The sequence below is a fragment of the Rhipicephalus microplus genome, chromosome 6 (genome assembly GCF_043290135.1).
Source record: "Rhipicephalus microplus isolate Deutch F79 chromosome 6, USDA_Rmic, whole genome shotgun sequence".
In the NCBI taxonomy this organism is placed as follows: domain Eukaryota; kingdom Metazoa; phylum Arthropoda; class Arachnida; order Ixodida; family Ixodidae; genus Rhipicephalus; species Rhipicephalus microplus.
In genome coordinates, this window is record NC_134705.1 from 175,034,991 (window position 1) to 175,058,471 (window position 23,481).

The 23,481-nt window shown below is 44.5% G+C and overlaps 1 protein-coding gene and 1 non-coding gene across 2 annotated transcripts in view; one reads left to right on the plus strand and one right to left on the minus strand.

The window, feature by feature from the left end:
• LOC119167109 (U4/U6.U5 tri-snRNP-associated protein 1) overlaps positions 1–23,481 on the minus strand; it is a 38,768-nt gene that overhangs the window by 3,006 nt on the left and 12,281 nt on the right. Inside the window, exons 10-18 of the mRNA XM_037418531.2 lie at positions 21,245–21,318; positions 20,613–20,672; positions 18,683–18,801; positions 15,640–15,734; positions 14,758–14,885; positions 13,935–14,102; positions 13,709–13,813; positions 7,255–7,339; positions 5,404–5,494 (exon numbers count right to left, since the gene is read on the minus strand). Of these exons, the coding sequence (XP_037274428.2) occupies positions 5,404–5,494; positions 7,255–7,339; positions 13,709–13,813; positions 13,935–14,102; positions 14,758–14,885; positions 15,640–15,734; positions 18,683–18,801; positions 20,613–20,672; positions 21,245–21,318 (925 nt within the window). The remainder of the gene's footprint in view (positions 1–5,403; positions 5,495–7,254; positions 7,340–13,708; positions 13,814–13,934; positions 14,103–14,757; positions 14,886–15,639; positions 15,735–18,682; positions 18,802–20,612; positions 20,673–21,244; positions 21,319–23,481) is intronic.
• Positions 1,269–1,391, plus strand: LOC119168799 (U6atac minor spliceosomal RNA). Its single transcript, XR_005109488.2, has one exon. It is a non-coding gene; the product is annotated as a U6atac minor spliceosomal RNA (small nuclear RNA).

Genomic DNA, 23,481 nt, shown 5'->3' on the forward strand with positions numbered 1-23,481 from the left:
ATACACCTAAGTTGAAGAACTAAGGATTATACAGCCATGAAATGTTATTCTCCTTTTGCTCTCTATTGCTCTAGACGAAATTGAGCTGGCACAGTTCCTTCCCATCTAAAAAGCTCAACTTCGGCAAACATTCTCTACGCACTGAATAAAACACTCAAAAAATGGCATAACTTATCTTGAGGTGCTGAATTTCACAGTGTTCAGAATTGCACCCACGATCAAGCCGGGCTAACTTATGCCAACGATCCAAAGCTTGCTCTACCTAGCGGCCAACCGAGACAATATGCCAGCCAAGCCAATGTTTGAATTTCGCGCCAATTCTGAACGGCTCGCTTACTAACTGACGCGAAACTGTTCTGCCCGTTCACGTACGCACCTATGATTCCACGGAACGTACGATGACGCTCTTCACTACATTCTACACCAAACGCTGCTGCCCCCCCCCCCCCCCAAAGAAAAGTGAAACTGTACGAGTCGTCGAAGGTTAAATTGATTACTAATCCATAGATGGCTTGCACTGACGGCGCTAAAACCGCCGTGTTGGAGCACCAACATGTGAGGACGTGACGTTGCCGATGTCGGATTGATACGTCACACGCAGGTTATTTCATTATTCCCGCACATGCCGCAGCGTTTTCACACAAACGCAACTTTGTCGTCAAAGCCGCCATTGTGGAGTCCAAGTTCCTCTCACAAGCTGCGTCCGTGACGTAACATGCAAGCCATTCTATAATAAAATTCATCAACAAAGCAGTTCGACAAGCCTTTTCGGTCGGCTTAAACAAAAAACAAGATTACAGTTAACCTGCGACAACAGCGACATTCCACCGCGCCGACGTGCAGTCGGGCGCTTCTCCATCACGCACACGAAATAAACAAGTAAACGAACAACACGCCGGTTGTTTTTGATGAAGCAGATCGATAAACTGTCGTTTAGTTACCATAAAGTACCCAAAACGAATGCAGGCGGCGCGTTTTCTCCTTTCCTTACCGTCCCGTAACAGTCGCGGGAAATAAGTTTGCATAATTCACGCGGACGGGCCTCGCACAAGCAGTAGCAATTTTACTACGAGGCATTAAAAATGCGCGGACAGCATCGGTCTCAATTAAAAGGCCAACCCGCAGAAGGGTCAGTAATCGAAGTAAAACAAAAAAGCCCACGTAGGAAACGCTAATTAGCAGCGATTACGGCGTATCAAACGGGACCGCGAACTTAGAGAGGCCGCAGAAAGGTGCCTATATAAACTTGACAGCAACTACTTAACGGTGTGTTGTATAAAAGGAGAGACGGTTAGCACTCCCCTTGATAAGGACGGAATGGCCCCTGGGCCTCAACACACATTCGGTTAAGGCACAGCCGCTTACTTCGCGGCACTTAACCACATTTTTTTAACTGTTTATATAACTAGGACGCGCGTATGGAATTTGCGAGAAAAATGTGCCGCCTACGCTTTCGCCACGGATAATTGATTAGAGTAGCGACACATTACAGCGACGTCAAGCGGACCTCGCAAGCGTTTACTGATAAGGAATACGCAGGATAACCAAGAGGATTACGCGGTTACGTAGCGTCAGTGACGTCGCAGAGCGCGCGAAATTTGAATTTCTAGAGCTAGGTGCACTCGCTGCTTCGCTGTGCAGATTGGCTACACGTAAGAATGTTGAGAGGCAGGGAAATAATTCAACAAAGGACCGACAAGAAAACTTCTCATCCTGCAGACCAACGTGGCAGGTTGAAATCGCAATGGCAACTAGCGCACAGAAAGGGCAAAAGCAACTTGCATCCATGCTTGTTGTGTGCAGAGGAGATAAAAAAGAAGCCGAACCCCGTAAAACAACAGAAAGCTGGTGACTTTCTACCGAAGAATCAAAGTTAGCCTGGCGGAACAAGTCTCAGACGGCTTACTTGCGAAGAGCATACAGTTTCCTAAAGTGAACTAGAGGTGACTCTGGCGCTGCGATCGTTCAGCGACCATGGGAATGATGGGCAGTACACACATTTGCCTAGTCTTCATACTTGCGGGCGGCGAATCGTACTTGCAGCTCCGTTTATTACTGTGTTTAGGTTTTGCTTTGAAAGAAAGATTCAACCCTTCGGAACTTCGTGACCTGATTTGGAAAAGTAAGTCTGAAAGAATAAAGTGATGAAGCGCAATCGCTGAACATTTGCTGATTTTTGTTTCTTGAGAAAACAGCTCCAAGCCACACAAACACACACGGAGCCAAAAGCAGGCCAGAAGTACGAAGACTAGACAAATTTGTGTACTACCCATCATTCCCATGCTCGCTGAAGCGCCGTGCGTTGCAGCTCCCATAGACACTAGCGCCAGAGTGCCCTCTAGAGTATATTAGGAAACTCTATGGCGAAGAGAGTTCGTGCTCTTCCCGCTTATCTACACCAGCCTTACCAACCATGCTACAGCTTGTTTACGACGACGTGCTTCGAAGGCAAAGTGGAAAAGCGAGTCCCAGTGGACCTTGAACATAAAAAGAAAAACGGCCGACAAGGCAGGATCTTGGCCAGGTGAAACTATTGTCCCACGGGCCGTTCAGCATATGCCCCCACTGGAAGCAAACATTTTCGAAAAATTCGGTGCGCGAGGACTTTGGTGGAAAAAGATAGACGAAGAAGGCGACGGTCTGTTATGGCCTTCGAATCACGCGCTGCAGCAGCAACACACGGAGTCAGGCTGCAGTTTATTGTATCATGTGTTAACCCCTTTATCTACGCAACAGGAGGCTCGATTTCAAGAGGAGCTTCAATAAGTAACCATCTAGAAGTAACAAAATGGTAATAGACCTTCACCGAAACATTAAGAAGCATAAATAAATAAACCATTGCAAGCCGATAGCAGAAAACGAAGGTTTCCACTGAAACCAAATTTTCCCTTCATGAGAGTATCCTGTTCGCTATAAAACTGTGTTAAGTTATTGATACATTTGTGTATTCCCTGCACATAGCTGCCCCTTATAGTTACTTATACCTATAGGTACAACCCTCACACCCCTGCAGTTATCCCATTATTAACAAAAAAAAAATACAAAAAGAAAGCCTTGCTCGCTCAATACAGCAACAGGTGAAGTGAAATAGCATTGAAATGTAATGACAGGGTATGCATCAAGATCTCTATCCTGCCATATGAATATGCCTCAGCGCACTCAGTAGCTTGGATTCTGCCAATGTGCCAGCGTACAATTCAATTATACTTACAAAACATTGTTCATTAGTTATTTAGTGATTATTATACATGCTGCAACATCCACCACTAGCAGTCACTGCAAGGTAAATGTCTAAATAAGTTCGCATAGCTGTGGCACATGTGCGGGTATGTTCCACAGGTTATTGACTATTGCACAATTTGATGGCAAAGTTCTCATGACTCAGTCCAAGGAACGGCAGAAACACACATTGGTCATTTTTAAGCAAGAGCATTAAGAAGACAGCTAACAGCGGCAGTGCTGACCCGACGAATGCAAAGAATAAATATCAGGGCCCCAGTAGGAATGGATCCCAAGCATTCTGCATGGCAATCAAGTATTCTACCACAGAGCCACTCCAGGTCTTGACACTTCTTTAGAAAACGACACTATTCAGGCGTAATGTTGGTGAAACGTCCATTGCGATTGCGATGCTGACTATACAATTTCATAAACATTACATGTGTATTCATATGATGCAGCCGTCCCAATGGGCTAACATCAATTGTAGTTAAGTGCCGTCCACCAAGTTTGACTTGTGTACCAGTGTCCAGGGCCACTATCCTCGTGAGTATAAGCACTACATAACAGTTTACCGCTTTTTGGACATGTGTGTCTGTGCATTTGCACATATCTTTAGTGCTACTTCGGAAAGTTTCGCTCAATAAAAAAATTACAACACAGTCAACTCCCCTCCGCATGCTACCCATAACGTCAATTTCCAAGGTACATCGGATCTGCCGAGTTCTTTTATTGACCATAGCAGCAATAATGCAAATAATGCAACAAATAATCTCCGTAAATGAAAATCATCAATAAATTGGATGGTTTTGCACTTACGAGTGCAGCTAGACGTTTTTCTCAGTAAAATCTCCTCCCAAATGCAACATATCTCTCCCAACAGTAACACTTTGGGTGAGTTGGTGGTTATGTTTTGCTGCACTGAGTGTTTAACTTTTTTTGTCACTTCTGCTTAAGTTCAACAAAGTTCTAAAATATCTAATGAGAACCAAACATATAGTGAATGCAACAAAAAAACATTAAAGGCTTTTTAAAAAAGGTTGCTAATGACATGAAACTTCGTGGCGTAAAATGCAGCACATAAAGACGACACACAAAAAAAGGAGGACACAGGGCAAGCACAGAACTATCAACCATCGTCTACATTACAAATAAACACAAACAATCCCGCTGCAAGCGCATTCTCGAAACTGCACATAATTGTCACGCTTTTTCAAGTTAGCTGCATTCAAAACCATGTAGATAGATGAATGGGGAAATGCTTCAATGATTTCACGAGATCCTTGATCCAGATGTCTGAAGATGACATGCGTGTTATCGAAGAAAGGTTTACATCCACACGTGTGACAATGGAAAAACAAATATGAAGTGGGTGTGCCCTTCAATGTATTGCTGTGTTGCTGGAGCCTCTCGTTAAGGCAGGTGCCAGTCCGACCTATACACTCAAACCTCGTTTGTAACAAAGTTGCATTTCACGTCCAAACATTCGTTATAAAGGTTTATTTCTAACACTATACCTATTGCCAGACTGCTTTTCATTTACTTTGTTATAAACAATATATCATTATAACCAGGTTCGTTATGTTGAGGTTTGAGTGTATATGATTCCCCACAACAAGCAATCCCCAGAGCGATTGTTAGTATGTATTCTCCTCTTTGCAATAATGACGACAGTTGCTAGTTCAGCACTTGTCCTGTTTCCTCCTCCTTTTGTGTGTCGTCTTAATGTGCCACATTTTACACCACGAAGCTAAACTAACTCACCTAGTTTTGTATGCTACTGCAGGCATGAAGCTGTTTTCACCCACAGAAGTGGCATTTGTATTTGTATTTATCAGCTCGAATAGTCAGTACTGCGTCGCTGCCAATTTTAGGGGTGTCCAACTGAAATTCTGTTTTGCACAGGAAGGGGTTCTGACGACAACAAACAGCCCCCCCCCCCCCCCCTTCATGCCCATTTTGTGTGTTTCTGTTTGTACACACATATGTACAATACAAAATGTAGAAATGAGGGGGCGAGCAGGGTTGAACAACACAAACCAATGCCCTGGCTGCACCACTGGTTGATTCGATCAACAAGGTTCAAGAATCTATGCCCTCTCCAGTCTCCATCAATCTTTCCTACCAGCTTCATTTACTATCAGCCCTTAGTATAACATGAGTGCAGACCAAGCAGGTACTCACTAGAACTTCTCCTCAATGGTGAACGACTGTGCGTGCAGCTCGCTGTGCTTCTTGCTCTCCACGACAACCTTCTCCCCTGTCTCGATGTAGCCTGCAAGAGATCTCACTCCGTGAATGCAAATACCACTGCCAAAAGAACAGGGCCTTAACAATAAGCCTTCATTACCCACCGCTAAAAACAAGCGACCGGAGAAAGCGGGTGATAAATCTCAGCAAGGTACGAGTGAGAATGCCTTCGAGCAGAGCTCATAGACCTTCAACGTCATAGGCACACATCAGTTTAACGAATTGCCCCATAAGACAAAGTAAATATGAGTTGTTTCAGGATGATACTGATGTAGACTCAATTCACGTACTGGAAGCAAATATAAAATTCAAGAACAGTATTCTTGTCAGATCTGGCTTTATCAAGCTTTGACTATGCATACAGCGGTAGTTTGTGAACATCCGAAGGTGGCCGTAAACTAATACACATGATTACACGAGGGGCTTTTCTTGCCACTGCCACTTTCTGATTAGTTAAGATAAACAATATCAATTATTCTAAGACTGTACATTCATGGACATAGCACAGTGAAAATCGCATTCATCTGATTCTGTTCCTTCATAGCGACTCTATCTCTGTTTTCAAAGGCTTGCCTACTAGATTTGTGCGGTGGCATTGATATTTTACCCTAAAACGTGCAGAAGATGTCATGAGAAGTGTTTTTTCAGACTTGACTACTGTGCATGTCACACAAGATTCCAGCTACTGTCAAACGAATCGTGCCACACATGAAGTCTCCAGACTTATACGCGTCTATACTAAATGATGAACTGGGCACGTTTATGTTCAAGCAGTAACTGACACAACCAAGAGATCACAACATGGTAAACAGCTCTCATCAGAACGCATCAGCACTGGAGAAAGCAATTCACATATGTAAGAAGCATGTGCGCATATGACTCCCTCTTTTTTTCCGTACCTCTGTATAAGAAATAAGACAGGGTCCAGATCATGTTAATAAATCACATTTCAGTCTTGTACTTCCTAAAACGCATAAAGCTTTACCCTTCTCATTCTTTGAGTAACACTTGCACTCTGCACTGCCAACAGGAGAAGCTCCTTAACATCAGACCCGACTGAAACGACGAGTCTTTTCTTTTCTTTAACAGCGGTGCTGCTTAATTAAGCTTGAGTTCCAACTGTGATAGGCAACCACTAAACACTCGGCACAGCTGTGTAAAGGGAAGTAAAAGCGTAGCATAGCGATTTGCAGTAAAGTACAGCAAGGAGTGGTGAAGTGAAGTCAGGGTGAGGAGGAGCCATGTGAGGCTGAGAAGAAGAGAGGGTAATGCATTGGCATGCACAGTGTAGTACGGCAAGGAGTGGGAAAGAGAAGTCAGGCTGAGCAGGATGTAAAGGAGGAGGGAGGGCACCGTTGTCACTGTTTTCTCCACTGTAGCTGCCCCACTACTTTCTAATAAACTTTGCTATGTTGTTTCTAAGCCTTTGAACCCTGCTACCAGCTACTTTCCCTGATGTATGCGCTATTTCTTTTTAATAACATTGCTTACCCCTTATTCAACAAAATTCCTTCCTCGGTTTCATACTTTCAACAAGTCAGAAGAAATGACGCTACCTTACCGCAAAGCAGAGTAGCTGTTAAAGACATCGTAGTGTCTCACGACGTATTTCACGAGAGTTACCTTTCAATCATTCCCAACACTCCCTGTAGCAGCCGTGTTGTAAATATCAAGTACAGCTCTAAAACAAATGTCACAGCTGTGACCAGACACTCTAAGTAACAAGGAACATCAAGACAACTTCTCGAAAGAAAGCCCCGCGCATGACAGATTCAATAGCCTTACCCTTTTTCACTGCAAGTCTTAGTGCACCAGAGATGCCAATCGAGAGGTCAGGTTCCTCTTCCAAAATAGGCTCTTTCTCACGATCCTGAAAACGAAAGCGGGAGAAATGATACCCACAACCAAAGGGCGCCATGCTCAGACCGCAAGTGACCGATAACCAAAGCGGTAAATCCTGGTAAGTGGGCGCTTTAGTCCCTAACCTTGCCAATGAAGAGTGGCAGGCATTATCCATGTGCCAGGCATTATTCATGGAGGGGCCGGCAGAAGCAGCCCTTTCTGAAGCTGGCACTTCGAACACTAACTGCAACTTCTTTGCTACACTTGTAGGTCACCTGTGCTAGATTTTTATGCTGTAGTTGTACAGGCCGAGGTTCGTGAATACGTTGTGAGTAAAAAGCGCACGTATCTTAATACTCTAGCAAAATTAGAACCTCAGCAACAGCGTGCGAATAGGAAGCGCACGTATCTTAATACTCTAGCAGAATGGAAAACTTGGCAACTGATTAAGAGATCGCAGTGTTTCAGGACTACACAAATTAGGTGAGAAGTCGGTACATGTCTTGAAACTTCTTGCCTTAACTTTTACTCGTGTAGTGTTGCTCCGCATCTTGAGAAGTGACCACAAGATGACCTTTGAGATTAATGTAATTTGCTTTCAAGCAATGCGGCAACACACCGTGTATGTTGCCACCTCCAAAACATTAATGGTAATTAACAGACAATGATGCCAAGAGAAGTATAGGAGATGTTATTTTAAAAGTAATTGTAATGTAAATGTGAAGAAAGAAAAGTGAACGGAAAGATGTCTTGCTATTCTGTAGCAGGCTTGGTCCCTGCCGGTGGCAAGTTGTCTCTTCGTCCACGTTCCTTCCTTTACATATACATTACAACTACCGTATTTACTCCCGCAATGAACGCACTCGCATAATAAACTCACCCTCAACTTCAGTTGTCATAATCTGGACCTTTTTTCTCTGATGCGTAATGAACGCGCCACCTACATTCATCCACTGCAGTCCCTGTAACCAAAACCTGGCACCTCCTTGCCCGTTGGATCTCTTTAGTTTTTTACATTGAAGAAGGAATCCACGTTTTTTTATTTCTATGCCTATTATTATTATTACTACTATTATTACTACTTTTTTATTACTACGTATTGTTCTTCTTTCTATCTGTGTGGAGAAAGTCCCCATCTGTTTTTATTATCTGTCAGCCACAGCGAGATTTACGAACAGTGCGAGTGTAGAGGCATTGCAGCTGATGAGCACACAGTGATCAAAGGTCATAATACTGCCCGTGTCAACCTACAGTCACTTCCTGCAAATACGGAATTATAAGGCCTAACTCCATGCCCACAATTTTCAAGCAATGACGGCAGAGTTTGCTGTCACCATGGCTGTTGCATAGGGCCATTCGATGCCATCCCGTCACAGGTTTCTGGAAAACCGAAAAAAATTGCTTGTCCCCCAGGAATGAATTCCGCAACATGGTAGCACACCGATTCTCCCTTTACGGTTGTTATCCGCGCATACTTCAAGGAAAGCAAGATAGAGGCTACCTTCTCTACAGCAATTTCTCATGCGGACAGTGAGATGGCAGCTGTATTTTGTCGTTAATCTTGTGTCATGAGCCAATTAATGTCCCGATATCATCTCGGGAGCACTTGCGAAAGGTTAAATTGAGAGAGACATGCGAGTCGGCGGTAACACAGCAAACACACACAATAACGGGTTATACACCAAAACCAGAACTTCAATACGAGTAGAGTTCAATTTTTAGCCCTAAACTGTCTCTAGCCAAAACGGTGTTTCAGTAATAAAACACTCTTAGTGTTCATCCCGTTGTTGCTTTGTTGAGTCTGCCGTCGATGTCCTCCTCAAGCTCCTACGTTCATCGTCGGTAGTTTCCGCCCAATGTGCCATTTGTCTTCACTGCCGGCGTCCCGGTCTGAACCGTGATTTTCGGCACTTTTGGTCAAACCCAACTGGCCAATGGCCTCATTGATGACTCTCTCTGATGACTAGTGTGGGTGACATTCGTTCTGACTAGAAATGGGAGAGCTGCAGTTCCCCCAAGAACTGCTGTGCGAGGTTGCGGCAATTTCAGGCAGCCTCACTCGGTACTTCCAAGGTCGACGGCCACTTTCCGGGCCTCTTACGCCGACATCATTCAGAACCAGGCAGCTTTTTTCACCGCTTCAGCGACACTGACCTTCCTGACCTTCACAGTTCGAAGCTCCACACCGCAGCCACAGCTCATCCTCCGGTGTTTCCCATCACAGCTCGGGTCGCTGCCACGAGCCTTTCTTTTACCAATCTCATACGTGATCGTGGCGCGCCTGCCCACCATCGGGGTCTCACACACGTGCGCTGCATTCCGGCGCCCAGCATGTGCCTCGTGCCCTCACACTCCTGACGTCTTCTCATAGACGGTTTGTTTTGATGCTTCAGTGGTAGCTTGTTGCAATGTCAATAATACCGTCGCAGTCGTCGTACAAGGTTGCCACGAAGTTGGCAAAGTGCATCGTAGTGTCGTAGCGCATGCTTCTGGAGGCCCCTCGAGATCACAGCAGATACCACTGTTATTGCAAGAAAAGGAAGCCGCGGAACGCTTTCATGAAGCACACGGGCGGTGCATAGACAGCTTGCAGAAGATAGCCCCTTCAACCAGCAAAGATGAGTGAAGTGCAACAAATAATCTGTTTCTAATTAGTGTAAAAGTATGTCAAGTGCGAATGGCTAAGTGACCTAACTTTTTTTAATTACCGCATTTTTCACTCATCCCAACAAAGTTTTCATTAAATGCCCCGGATAATAAATGCACCTAACTTTGCTCCAATTTATTAACAAAAAAAGTGTGTTCATTAAACGAGTAAACCATCATCATCATCATCAGCCTGACTAAGTCCACTGCAGGACAAAGGCCTCTCCCATGTTCCGCCAGTTAATCCGGTCCTGTGCTTGCTGTTGCCAATTTATACCTGCAAACTTCTTAACCTCATCTGCCCATCTAACTTTCTGACTTCACCTAACCCGCTTGCCTTCTCTGGGAATCCAGTTAGTTACCCTTAATGACCAGTGGTTATCCTGTCTACGTGCTACATGCCCGGCCCATGTCCATTTCCTCTTCTTGATTTCAACTATGATATCCTTATCCCCCGTTTGTTCCCTAATCCACTCTGCTCTCTTCTTGTCTTTTAACGTTACACCTACCATTTTTTTTTCCATTGCTCGCTGCGTCGTCCTCAAACGAGTAAATATGATACTTCTAATAACATCCCCTATACTTGTCTTGGTATTGTCATTTAATTGTCATTATTATTGTGTCTAAGAAAGAAAATGAGTCCTTATATTTACACTCTTTCTTTTACCACTAAAAAAGTCACCCTGCTGAAATACATCACTAGTTCTTTGGGCTCTTTTAGTGTTTGCACCTCTCGTTAACTAATCTGGCTGTCCTTGTGGCCTTCATGCGGTGTGCCTGTGCCGTGCTAGGATGACTTCATGGCATTTTTGTTACCAAAAGTGCCCTGCTCGACATAGCATTGCTTTATGGATGGCTTCATCGTCCCACTCAAGATAGATTTGCCGCATCTTATCGTCGAAATGGTAGCGACAGGCTCGGTTGTACAACGATTGCCTTCAGTCCGTGTGTGGTTGGGACGGATGTGGTACGCCTCCACCGTCGTACAAGAAATGGACAAGAACAAGGCATCGTGTGACAGAACACCTGTGGAATAATGTGCACCCAACTCTGCCAGGAAGGAAGAAGGAGGTGGCTAGTCCGCAAAGAGTCGTCGTGTTGGGAGACGCCGTTGTGGATGGTGAGAGAGTTCAGAAGATGTTGAAACTTGGGCCGAACTTTTGTTTCGAGCCCCGCCTGAAAGCAGCTGAGGCCTTGGAGATGGGAAGAATGGTGGCGCATCGGATACCGGAAGCGGAAAACGCTCGTTGCATTGCTGAGTGCGCAGGGGTCATTGCGAATGCCAGGCAGAAACCACAAATGCTTGTACAAGAGTTTGTGACGAACACACGCGGCCTAGTCTACTATTTCCTCGGGAGGTAAATCAGGCCTATGGTGGCAGATAAGAAAGGAACCTTCGCTCTCTTGCTGGAGGGGCTGTTCCAGGCGAAAGCCGAAGCAGCGGTAAAAAAAGCACCTTAAGGCATTTGAAGAAAGGCCAGGGGATGTTAAGAAGAAAGCAGTAGCGCTTTTGCAAGAGATGAGAACTTGATAGCCTGTGCTTAGCGGTGAAGAAAGTGAAAGGCACCGTGCTAGAAATGTTTTTCCTTGAGAAGACGCACAAGGCTGAAAACCCTTTTCGCCTTATTGTTTCCGAGCGTGGGACATGGCAGCACGAGGTGTCTGGATTTCTTTAGAAGTCTCTGATGTCCCTCTGTGTGGTGAACCCTTTCCGGGTGAAGAATTCAGAGGAAGTGTCAAGGTTTCTTATGGAAGGTTCCGTAAAAGTACTGTCAGGGTTCAGTGTAGACGTGGAAGACCTTTTTACACTACTCATTGCGAATTAACAGCTTTCTGGTGTGCGTCAGGAATTGCATTCAAGAAGATAATGACGAACTAAGGTTTCGGGACAGGTGTGGCGCATCTACTAGTTTCTTTCTTAAGCTCCTGTCGGTACCCCTGGGGTCAACTGCTATTGGTTGGAACGGGGAGGTCAGGGGGTCTGCATTGGGTGAACAGTCGCGCCAGTTTTGAGTGAAATCTTTTTGAGTGTTGACCGTGGCCTATAGACTGCATTGGTCTCAGCGGTGGTGAAGGCCTTCAGATACATGGGCGATTATGTACATGTTTTTGTTGAGGACTGTCGGTGTGCATGTACTAGGACCGATGTTTTGAAGGTTATCAAAGAGTTGGGGTCGGGGCTGAAGTTTACTTATGAGGTTCCTGACAAGGGTTGCATACAGTTCTTAGATTTCAGTATATCTTTTGGTGGAAGCCACGTATGTTGGACATTCGGGTATTTCCAAAATAGTAAAGAACGGTGTTGCAATGGCCTGTCTGGGAGCGTCACTCAAGAAGTCGTGCCCACACCGCATGCAAGAGAGTTTTGCACGACAGATTGAGAGGCTTCGGCAGTCTAGGTTCCCAGAATGCCAATTAGCGGTTCTAAACAAAAGGGTCTTGCAAAAATTGAAGTTGGAAGCGCGAAGTATAAGCCGAGTAAAGCGGAAGGAAGTGGCTCCTTTTGTAAGCATTCCGTATGTTCATGGGGTTTCCCATAAGCTGAAGAAAGTTGGGGACAGGTTCAGATGTAGTGTGTTTTTTTCTGCTGCAGACAAGCTTGGCCAGATTTGTGCGGCTGTCGGTAAGAAGTTACTTAGAGCGAGCAGGTCCACGGGTGCGACATCAAGCACCGTGATGAATTGGTCGAGTGTTCCAAAAAGGTAGTTTATGATACACCACTATGTTGTGGAAAATGGTATGTCGGACAGACAGGACAGTGTGTAAACAATAGATTTTTAGAATGTAAGGCGTCTTTATCGGGGACACATTATTCAAATCTTTCGTTACACTGCAGGGAGTGCGGCTGCGCACCCTCGCTATCAGAGACCAGGGTGCTCGCAAGAATGAATGGAAAAATTGCACGAGAAATAGAGGAAGAATTTTTTATTAATAGATTAGGCGACACGTGTCTGGCAAAGCCCTCAACCACGTTACATGCCATCGAGATATATTACTTGAGTGCTTACCACTAAAAAGATTTACTTTCTGCTAATATGACTTGTGACTTTGTTGACCTGTATATATAAGTGTGCGCTTTTTCGAATAAATTTAGTTGATAGTTTGCGCTTGTCCTTCTCTCGTGCTCTTTTCGCGCCATGAGATACATTAAAAACATGTCCCATGAAACAAGTATTGAAGCTGGATTCCACTCTCGCATTTTTCTCAAGGCAAGTTGCAGCATTTAGCACTAGCACCACCACAAAGCCAACACATCGCGCACGTCAGAATATGTACTACTCCGACAACATTGATATTCAGACAATATGACACGAATGCACTGAAGAAAGTGCAGACGGAACACAGGTTCACGTTGCAAGTATTTGGATAGATATGCACATTTGGATAGATATATATATGTTCCAAAAACCTCTCCCTTGACCGAAGAATGGTATGATCGCAACTAAGAAGAGCGCTTAATTGTGGTTTGAAGGAGGCCTGATGTCGATGTCATGTTTCGGCGTGATCTTCATCTGTGTGCCGGTAGTACTACTTAGTTACTCTTGATTATGATACATCAGTTTAACTTAAAGATGAGCGTTCCTTATGAACTTAAAGCGTTCTTTCCGTTTCTTGACATCAGCATTGTTTCTGCAATTCTATAATGGCACCGACTTTCCACATAGACTACGCAATGCGCTCCTTTAATCTGAGCATGGCCCCTACTCCAGCCAACGGTGAATGGACAATAAGTTGCCACTAAATGTGGTACCTTGATTTCCACAGGCTTCTCTTCAATGTCAACTTCATTCCAGGCACCGCGTTTCGACGCATCTCCCGCCTCTTCATCTTCCTCTTCTTTGTCTATGTCCATGTCCTGCAAGATAATCGGGCCTCTTATTAGACAGAGAAACGTCACTTGCTAGACTGCTGAAAGTCTGGTTTAGAAAAATGCAATCCATGTGTGACAAGATGAAGATCTTGTAGATATTGCATACCAGGAGCTCTTCGGCCTCCTCATCACGATTTCCAGACATGCCGTACGTGGGAATGTCACCAAGAGTTCGACAGAATTCGGCCGTGGAGTTTAGCACAATGGCTTTCGCCGAGCTTGCTTTGTCTTCCACATCATCTTGGTCACGTGCTAATCTTGCAGACTCTGCTATCTATTAGAAAACCAAAAAAACAGGCTGACAATAATGAATACACAACGAAGCATGCAAACTAAACATGTAAAATGACACCTCGAAATCATTGTCACTTTTGACTTATGGTACCAACTTCAATATTGGTTTCTTTGACTTGTGATTTCAAGGAACTGTACCATGGCAACAACCTTTACTTTTTGTCCACAAGAAGTCTCAAACAAGACACCACACAAAAACACAGCCAGATGGAACACTCACAGCACCACAGTTTGACAAGACAACTGCCCCCACAGGCATGGATAATGGTTTGGTCCGAGTCCTATCACTCGAACCATGGCATACTCGAACCATGGCATACCATGGTTCGAGTATGCCATGCCATACTCGAACCATGGCAGAGTCATGTTATTTATAAACTATTCGTTACACCTAGCCTTACACAGTGTCAGCAAGTTTGTCCATAGGTCATGAGCTTACAGTGACATTGGAGATGCCTGACAAAGTTTGGATCAATCTGAAAACACCGTTCTTCATTTCCCGAGCCTCACACTTGCGGAGGCAGTTATTTATTCTGCATGAAGTGAGCAGTACTGTCTGTTTGAAGAATACAAAAATATGTAAACAACTGCAAGAACACACGACAACTAGTGTGCTGTGGGGAGTGCAGGCCCACCTTTTGCAAAGAGCTTCCCTCGGCGAGGCGCAAGCGCCTTGCCTTCGTTAACGCAGCTTCCAGAGTCTGCTCGGTGTCGTCCTCTTCCACTGCCACGCCAGTCAAGTCCTCATCAGGACCGAGCACATCTAAAGAAGGGCAAATGTGTAAGCCTCAGCAAAACGATCAGCCACCTTCACAAGCCATTTTTAACAGCAAAAAACGTACGGCGGTTCCACCACTGTGAAAACTGAGCAAGTACGCCAGACGAGCACCCAGCGATTCCCGTTTGTAGAGTTCCCGCTGCTTCGCTTACCAAAGTGTCGATGATGGCAATGTTTCAGGTAAGCACGCAGGGTTTCCCCGGCGCAAGTAAAATATTGTTAGGTAGATTTACAAACTCGGTGTGCGACATATGGGCTACTTGCTGGTGCGCTTTACCGACTATCTGCTTGTTAAGACAGTCGAGATACACGTCGTCTGCAGCGAATTCTGTCAGGTTGTTTCCTCCGTCGGATGACAAAAAGTAACACAGCACCAACGCAGAGGCAACACAGGGGGAGGAGCATTCCCTTGCTCGGCGAGGCAGTGGCGTCCTCTCTTGCACCCTGCTGGAGTCATGTCGATGTTCTCGAAATGTTCTAGCGATTTTTAAGATGATTAAAACGATTACTTCTTGACTATTTCTGATTATTTACATTTTACTTTAGAGCTTGCTCGTTTCTTTCAACCCAGGTTGGAGCATTGCTAGCTTACATTTGTGCTCTATTGAGTGCTTCACTATGAGCGTGATCACGCCAAACGGGTTGGATGGATGATGAGCCGGCGCTTAAAGTGCTCAGCATTTAAACGTTACCCACACAGATACAGATGCAATACGCTAACAGATACAAGCTCACTTGCCTTCCTCCTCAGGTGGCTTTGCGGCGTCGTCAAAGAACTGTTGACTCTGGGGATTCACGAAGACGGGCTCTGTGAAGTTGTTCTCACGACGCCGTCTGTGACGACAAAAGGGAGCAATACATGACCATAACCGTCATACTCGAACACAGAAAAGCACTCAACATTGATTGGAACCCCTAAATTACGCCAGTCAATGGCAATTGACACGGTCTGCCCCTATAGAAACCTTCGACTGGATATAAGTGAAATAAGCATTCAAAATGTGAACAGAAATCACGCTCTGGTTCACACTGAAGCACAAATGTACTATGGGATATAGTTTACAAACTCCTGTTAAATAGCTGGTCAGTAGTAGTGAAGTGCTTTGATGGAACTGGACTTTTCACTTCAATTTCCGCAACTTTTCTAATCTAAAAAGTCCACTTAATCAGATATATCATCCGGCTTTTACTACTTCCGAGTTACAAGATATTACTGCACATGGCTGTTCAATGAAATCCATAGCCTGCCTCTGTAAATGTTCTGCCAGCGGCATAAGACGAAAGCATACCATTCTAGCTCAACATTCAAATGTGATTCTTCACAGAGGCAAACGACATGCCAAGGTACCCTGTCCTCCTGCTGCTGTACATGGAATTCCTTACTTTGTATCACTGGAGTTTTGATTCACTGCAACATAGGGTCTGTCTGTAATGTAATGAGGATGAGTCTGATCAAAACAATTGATTAGTTCGATCGGTACATATGTTTCAGATTGTTCAAAACAGCTTTCTCAGGCATCAATATATTGAGCGCAAGACACTCTCACACTGCAGATGCTCCCTGTAAGTCAATTGACGCGACTTCTTTCGAAGACTCTGTGACAGCTCATCGGATGGCCGGAACAACGTTGAGACAGTGACCTTTCTGACCTTTTCCGAGCTTTTAGAAATCCACCGGGCACACATCATGGCTGTGTTAGGTCTGTATCAGCCCTGACATGAGCCCAGCAATACTTCTTCTAGTTCCCAAGCACAAAAGATGCCAGAAAAACCACCAGTTCGACGCCACTCCCGCTATCTAACAGGCTGTCACGAAATCTCTGAGAGAGGTCACAGCAGTTGACTGACAAGGGAGCCTGCCCAAGTAACTATTTTTAACAATTTAGGTACAACCAATAGGATTTTAACAAAGTTTTTTTACCTAACCCACCATCCTTAACCCTGTCATTACAGCAAGAAAATAGTTATTTTTTATGTCTCCGGAAGAAAGACTGTGCCAGTTTCAAAAGTACTCCAGCACCGATTGCAGCATATCAAACTAGGCATAACGAAATGTTATTTCCAATAATTTATGTTGTAAAGAAAGAAATATAATGCCACCTCTTTCCATGAGCCACCTCTCTCCGCATCGGTGCTCCAAATATGCAGCCAAGTATATTTACTTGTATTTTTGCAAATGGCATTAAAAACGAAATTTCGCACAGTCCTGAAACATCTTGCAATGCTGTGCAGTGCAGGGCCGAAATGTGTTTCAGGGGGCCTTTTTGTCGTGCAGAGCAGCGCTGCAGCCGACACCAGCACATCGCATCCCCGCGACGTGTGGACCTCGCACATATGTAGAGTAACTCTAAGATTGTGCACAAAGGTCAGCAGTCACGCATGCGTGGCGGAGAAGACCACGTGAGGCCATGAACGAAACCAGCTCCGGAAAGCCCAAACAAATCCTGATGTCTTCAAGCTCTGATAGCTGGTCGCTGTCATAGCTAGAAGCTGAGGTGCTGTATTCTTTGAACTCAAAGCTTCTCGTCACTCAATGAAGCTGTAAATGCAAGAGGTCCGTTCGATTCACCTGCCCTATTCAGAACCATTCACGGCTGTGCACGAGAAGTTCTGAAATTGTGAAATGCGACTTCAGCGGTGCAGGCACAGCGCGACACCCAAAATTAATGACAAAGTGCCGGCCTCATTTCTGTGCGCTTAATGTACACCGTCCAACTAACACTGATTGATAGCAAACCGCACATGTGGTCAGTTTATCAGGTGAAAACATCTTAGCAAAACACACCGCATTAGTGGAGGCTGGTACGGCGCCTACCCCTAAGTGATGCGTCGTCTGCCCAGCAGAGTGTGCGACTGCCCAGCAGAGTGCGCGACTGGCCAGCAGAGTGCGCGACTGCACCAAGCAAGCATTATCAGCCTAGGAGGTGCAGGAAAATCGTACATCAGCGCTGCACCTCTCCTGCACCTTTAGAAATGAATGGCATAGTTCAGAAGTCGTCATTGCTGCAGCAATGAAACAAATGACAAGGTTAAGCATCTCGTGAACTGGTTCGTGTCGTGCCGGTTCATAAAACAGACCTAAAATTATTTTGAGCACTGTGCATTTCTTGGGACGCAGGTACACAGCCATGCACATGTGACGACGAAGCTATGGGAACAACTAGCGATGCTGGATGTGGCCCTGTGTCTGATATATAACAATACAAGAAAAACCGAAACTACTAGAAACTGGCTAAAAAGGCTAACTCCACAACATTTACATGCAGTAGACCTTCGTAAATAATTTTTGGTAGAATAAATCTTCCCCGACCCCAAACAAAAACTTCATGTGAATAGCCGACACAAATTTCAGTCAATTATTAGTGCTCAACACTATTAAATTGCAAAGCTGACACCATAAATTGATATTTGACTTGGAAGAATTCTTCCAAGAAGTTTTCCAGAAATTTTATGTCACTAGAACATACCAACTAGCGGCACGCATTTCTCTCCAGTTCTTCTGCCAAGGATATTTTCCCAAGAACACATGTACATTGGTCCGCGCAAAGATCTGTCAAAAATCACCAAGTTGCCTAGATTGGGCTAGCTCAAACTGACCCCGAAAGTTGAGTCACTGGACTAACTGCCTGGAAGTGCTAGGTGCACGAGAAACAAACTCAAGACAACAAATTTGATGATTCAAAGCATTGATTGCCAATGATTTGAATAGGCATGGTAAGGAAAGAGTTGCTTCACGGACAGGCTCTGTATATTAGAAGGCTGGAAGCTTGAAAGCATCCTACCGTGATCCATGGTCTTTTTTGTCGTCCCCGTGTCCAGGTAGTGGAACTAGGTCATCTGCCTTGAAAGTCTGACGTTTGCGCGTTTTCCTCACTTTTCTCTTGGTCTTCTTGAACGTTGCCTTGAGAGAGAACACATGGAAGACAGAAGACAAACTCTCATGCCGTGAAGCATTTCAGGGTAACTGTTTAAGCGCGCATATTACATGCAAATGCCTAGGTACATTCAATGATAGTTTGTAATATACCATTTTATCTAATGGCACCATAGTACCCAATGCAAAGAACTAAGCAATTTACATGACTTCTCTCTTCTCTTTAGGATTCCACAATAAGCTCTTCGAGGTTCTACAAATTAAGTACGTACGCTTTCGCACACTAACCTCTGGCAGCAAATTTTCGTTTAAGGAGATAGCGTCGGCACTACAGTTTGCCGCAGCTTTATTTCTGGCTTTCTTTTGCACACACTGACTCTTCTGGCCATTTGCAATGCATGAATAGAAAGACAGAAACAAATTAGATCACAAGAAATGAGCCTTTAATCCAAATAAAGGAAAAAAAATGTTTCACGGATCTTTGGCAAGCCGTAAGTTGAGCTTATGACGATGAAATTGACTCTCAGCAACTTCTCGCGTTCATACAAGCACACAAGAAGTGAGTATCTCAGCAAGAGAAGCAGTGCTGCGCCTCCTATGAAAGCCTCTTGTGATCATCTGCGTTTGAGCAATGAAAAATAAAATATGCAAGACAAGCAAGCCCTCATGTCTCCCCGCAACCAGTGACCCAGACGTGATCCATACACGCAACCTTCACGCAGCGAAATTTCAGTGCTATAATGCACAAAAAAATAATAATGTAATAATTGGTAAGGTTTAACGTCCCAAACCCATAATGTATTAAAAAAAAATGAAGCTGTCTTAAAGTTTTCATCTCCCTGTACGCTATGAGAAATCAAGCCACTGTGAAAACCCATGCAGATGCATCGCTTGACTCAATTATAGAATAACAAGCGCTACAGGAACGGAAAAAAAATTCCAAGGCCGCTTGCACTATCTGGAACACGAGAGCTAGCGAAGATTAGCGTGTGCGTACATGACGTACTCCTGTTTCCTTGTGTCGCATTGCGCATTGGTACCCCCTAACCGTTTTTCAAGCTTATAGCATGTGCGTACGTGACGTACTTCTGTTTCCTTGTGTCGCATTGTTCATTAGTCCCTCCTAACCGGTTCCTTCCTCCATGCAGGACCGTCATCCAAGTGCTCAAAAGCGAAACACCTCAGCTGCTACAGGCAACAACAGTAATGTGCGGAACTGGTGCGAGTACGGAGGGTCACTTTGCACCATGGCCCGGTCACATAAGAAAGGCGCCCCGCCGCTGGAAAACATCCACTGAAGTAGGTCACGAACTCCCCCGCCACAAGGCATTCTAATAACAGGGTGCATAAGTTCACGAACAGCGAGGAAAAAAACGTATGTACCAGAACTAAAACGGTCCTTCTGCAATCTCAGATGATAATATCCTACAACAGGTGAGGGCTGTGATGTAGCCAAACCATAGCCAAATGCCTTGTCATCTAATCAGTGATGGGCATGAATGAATTAATGAGATTCCCAGTGTCCCTATCTACTATCTAGCGAAACCACAGCCAAGGAAACGAGCTGTGGTACCCAGGCATCAATGAAATCGGGCAAGGTGAAATGACAGGTCACATCGACAAAAGACCTCATTGCCATACCCAAAATGCCTGATCACTAAGACGCCCATGATCGAGGGAGCATCGATTATTGGGAAACGGCACATACAAATGCCCATGTAACGGGCGTACCTTCAAAGGCTGCATTTCTGCACCCAGCCAGTGCCAGATTTTTCGCGAACAACACCGCCACCAAAATTGGCACCTCATAAATAGCTTCACTTAAGAATTTCACCTACCATTTCGTCGGGTGTGAAGTACTCGGTAGCAATCTGAGGTGCAGGCATGATGAGGCTGTCCTGCAAAGTTAATTGCAAATGGTGTAAAACAACCGCACAACGCAGAAAGTCCAGGTGTGTGCACAGGGTTTGATGAAAAGTGAAATGTTCGGGTCTTTTATGCGGCACCATTAAACCATGCGTCCACAAACCACCTCTATACTCTGTACAAATTCCATGACAGACTAAACCATTAGGTGTCAATATCATTGATATATAATACTACCAGAATTTTTAGATTAACAAAGTACTTTGGCTGTAAAAACAAATGACAAGACAAATAGGTGATGAAGCCTTTGTTTGTTTGAAACAGCAATAAACCCAATAAATAATAATGTCAACGAAAATGTACACTATGTTAGTGGCAGTTTTCAGTGGAAACATGGAAATGAGAAGGTGGAAAACAAACTAAAGTGGATGAAAAAAAAAAACCTGTCAGGGGAAGCCACACCTATGCTTTATGTGAAATATGCGAGCTCAAGTTAGGAATTTAAAAGCAATCAGGGTTAATCAATACACATTTTTTTTTCATACTGTTGAAATTTGAAAAAAATATTTTTGATAACCCTCCGTAGTAATTGCATCATACGTGCCTTCTGTTTTTGTTTCAGCTTCATTCGTACCAACTCCAACTCCCTTTCCTTATCGGCCTCTGTCGGACCTGCACCTGGAGTAGAACAACAGTGTCACACAATCCATTCAAAGAAGTACTGTCACAATTTCAAGCATCACAAAAATGACATTTCCTTCAACGTGCACTGTTAACCCTCTCCACACATTGGTGCCAAGAAACATGCATATATGCAGTCTAGTTCAATCTTAAGGTTTTCATCACCCAGCACATGCAAGCCAGCGCCGCTGCAATGGACAAAGTGATGATGAGGCATAACATATTGCTAACTCTATTAACGAGGGCAGAGATTTGGGATAATGATCTGAGGGGTTTAATGTCCCAAAACCACCATATGATTATGGTGGACGCCGCAGTGGAAGGCTCAGAAAATTTTGGCCACCTGGGGTTCTTTACCGTGCACCAAAATTTGAGTACACTGGCCTGCAGCATTTCTGCCTCCATCGAAAATGCAGCTGCCGCAACCGGGATTCAATCCCGCAACCTGCTGGTCAGCAGCAGAGTACCTAGGCCACTAGAGCACCGCGGGCCTGTTGGTATGGTAGCATGATAATTGATGGTAGTGCAGACTGAGGACACCGAAAAAGAAGGCACATTCGAGACAATACAGCGCTATGTTGTCCTGAACGGGTCTTCTTTTGCATGTGTCCTCTGTCTGCGCCACCATCAATTATCATGCTGATTCTGTGTCCCGAATGCATCCAATGTTGATTGCTCTCAGGGTAGCTAGGTGACAAGTCCAATTGCCAGAGTTGACAATGGGTGGACATGTCCAATTCGCTGGAGCGTGTTAAGCTAAGCAAGAAACGGCGAGTCATGACGTCATGGTGCGCTTGACCACGTCGGCACACCGAACCTGCCAGCACATTCCCAGCGTAAAAAGAAACTAAGTGGATGAAATGTAAAGTAATAGCACTCTTAAACAAACATGAAAGATTTGCACACACGTGTGAACGTGTTGAGATGTTTAAGGCGGCGGTCTCACTCCGGCGGCACGAACACATCGTTTTTGTCACTTTTCCAACTGACGTGGCGGCTGTTTTTCTTTTCTTATATAGTTGGTTTATGTGTCATTGAAAAGCTTAATTTTTGTACATTTTAAACATATCTATTAAAAATAAGTAAACATTTAGAATTTGCGTAGGGAGAGCCAAGAATAAGCGCTAGTTACATGGTTTGGTCTGACTGTGTGTCAGCAGTGACCATTTTCTGAAAACTCTGCTGCAGTTACAGCACTGTTCTTTGCGCAGAACATTTAAGACATATTTATCTATTTCCTCAACGTAGCAAATTATTCTAGCACTTTTACTGTATTGCTGACTAGCTTTTGAATAGAGGCAAATTTAGTAAATGTGGATGCGGACTATCCGGCACCTATTCGCTAGAGAAAATTCATTTTATGGGTGTATATAGAGGATGGCATTTTCTGTTTGAGTGCTCAATTTTATTTATGTACGCCCCCTCACTTTTTAATTATATTGATCTAAATTGGGCAATATTCTCATTAGATAGACCTACCGTGGCCCATTTTTGCGGAGAACTACTGAAGTTCGTTAGCTGAATTTGCACGTAGATAAACTAGAACCCCTGATCTATTTCCTCAACGTAGCGTTTTTTAATAAAGCAAGCAGAAATGCGAAACAAAGCTCGCAAATTGTCCTAATTTATCGTGCCGTAAACATCAACAAAATCGTTGTTATCTTGAAATAGCGCTGAAATCTAAGCATGCATAGCCTAAAATATAACAGTTATGGTCTTGTGGTATACGTATGCACACGAATCGCACACAAGAACTGCAGGAATATTGAGAAATCTACATTATTCCTATCACTACAACGAAAATCTTCTTCTAGCGCCACCTAAACAGAAATAAGGAAAGTGCTGACTTTGAAGGTTCCCTGTCTCCCCGAATGCGGCGTGCGAAAACATTTTGCCTCAGGAGGAAACGTCTTTTCTAACTTCAAACCATGCACCGTCATCTGTAAGCCTTCCTCCCCTCAGAGTCTCATAAGGCTGCCCGGTACCGCGGGAGAGCGTGAAAACAGGTGGGCAGTATCCTCCGAGAGGATGGGGTGAGCGTCTTCACGGTAAAAGAAAGGCCGAATTCTTGGAAAGTCCCTCTTTTATGTGTGCACGTCTTTGTCGCCTTCCTCACCCCCCACGGACTATAGCGAAAAGCGAGGGCTGTGCGACGACAGT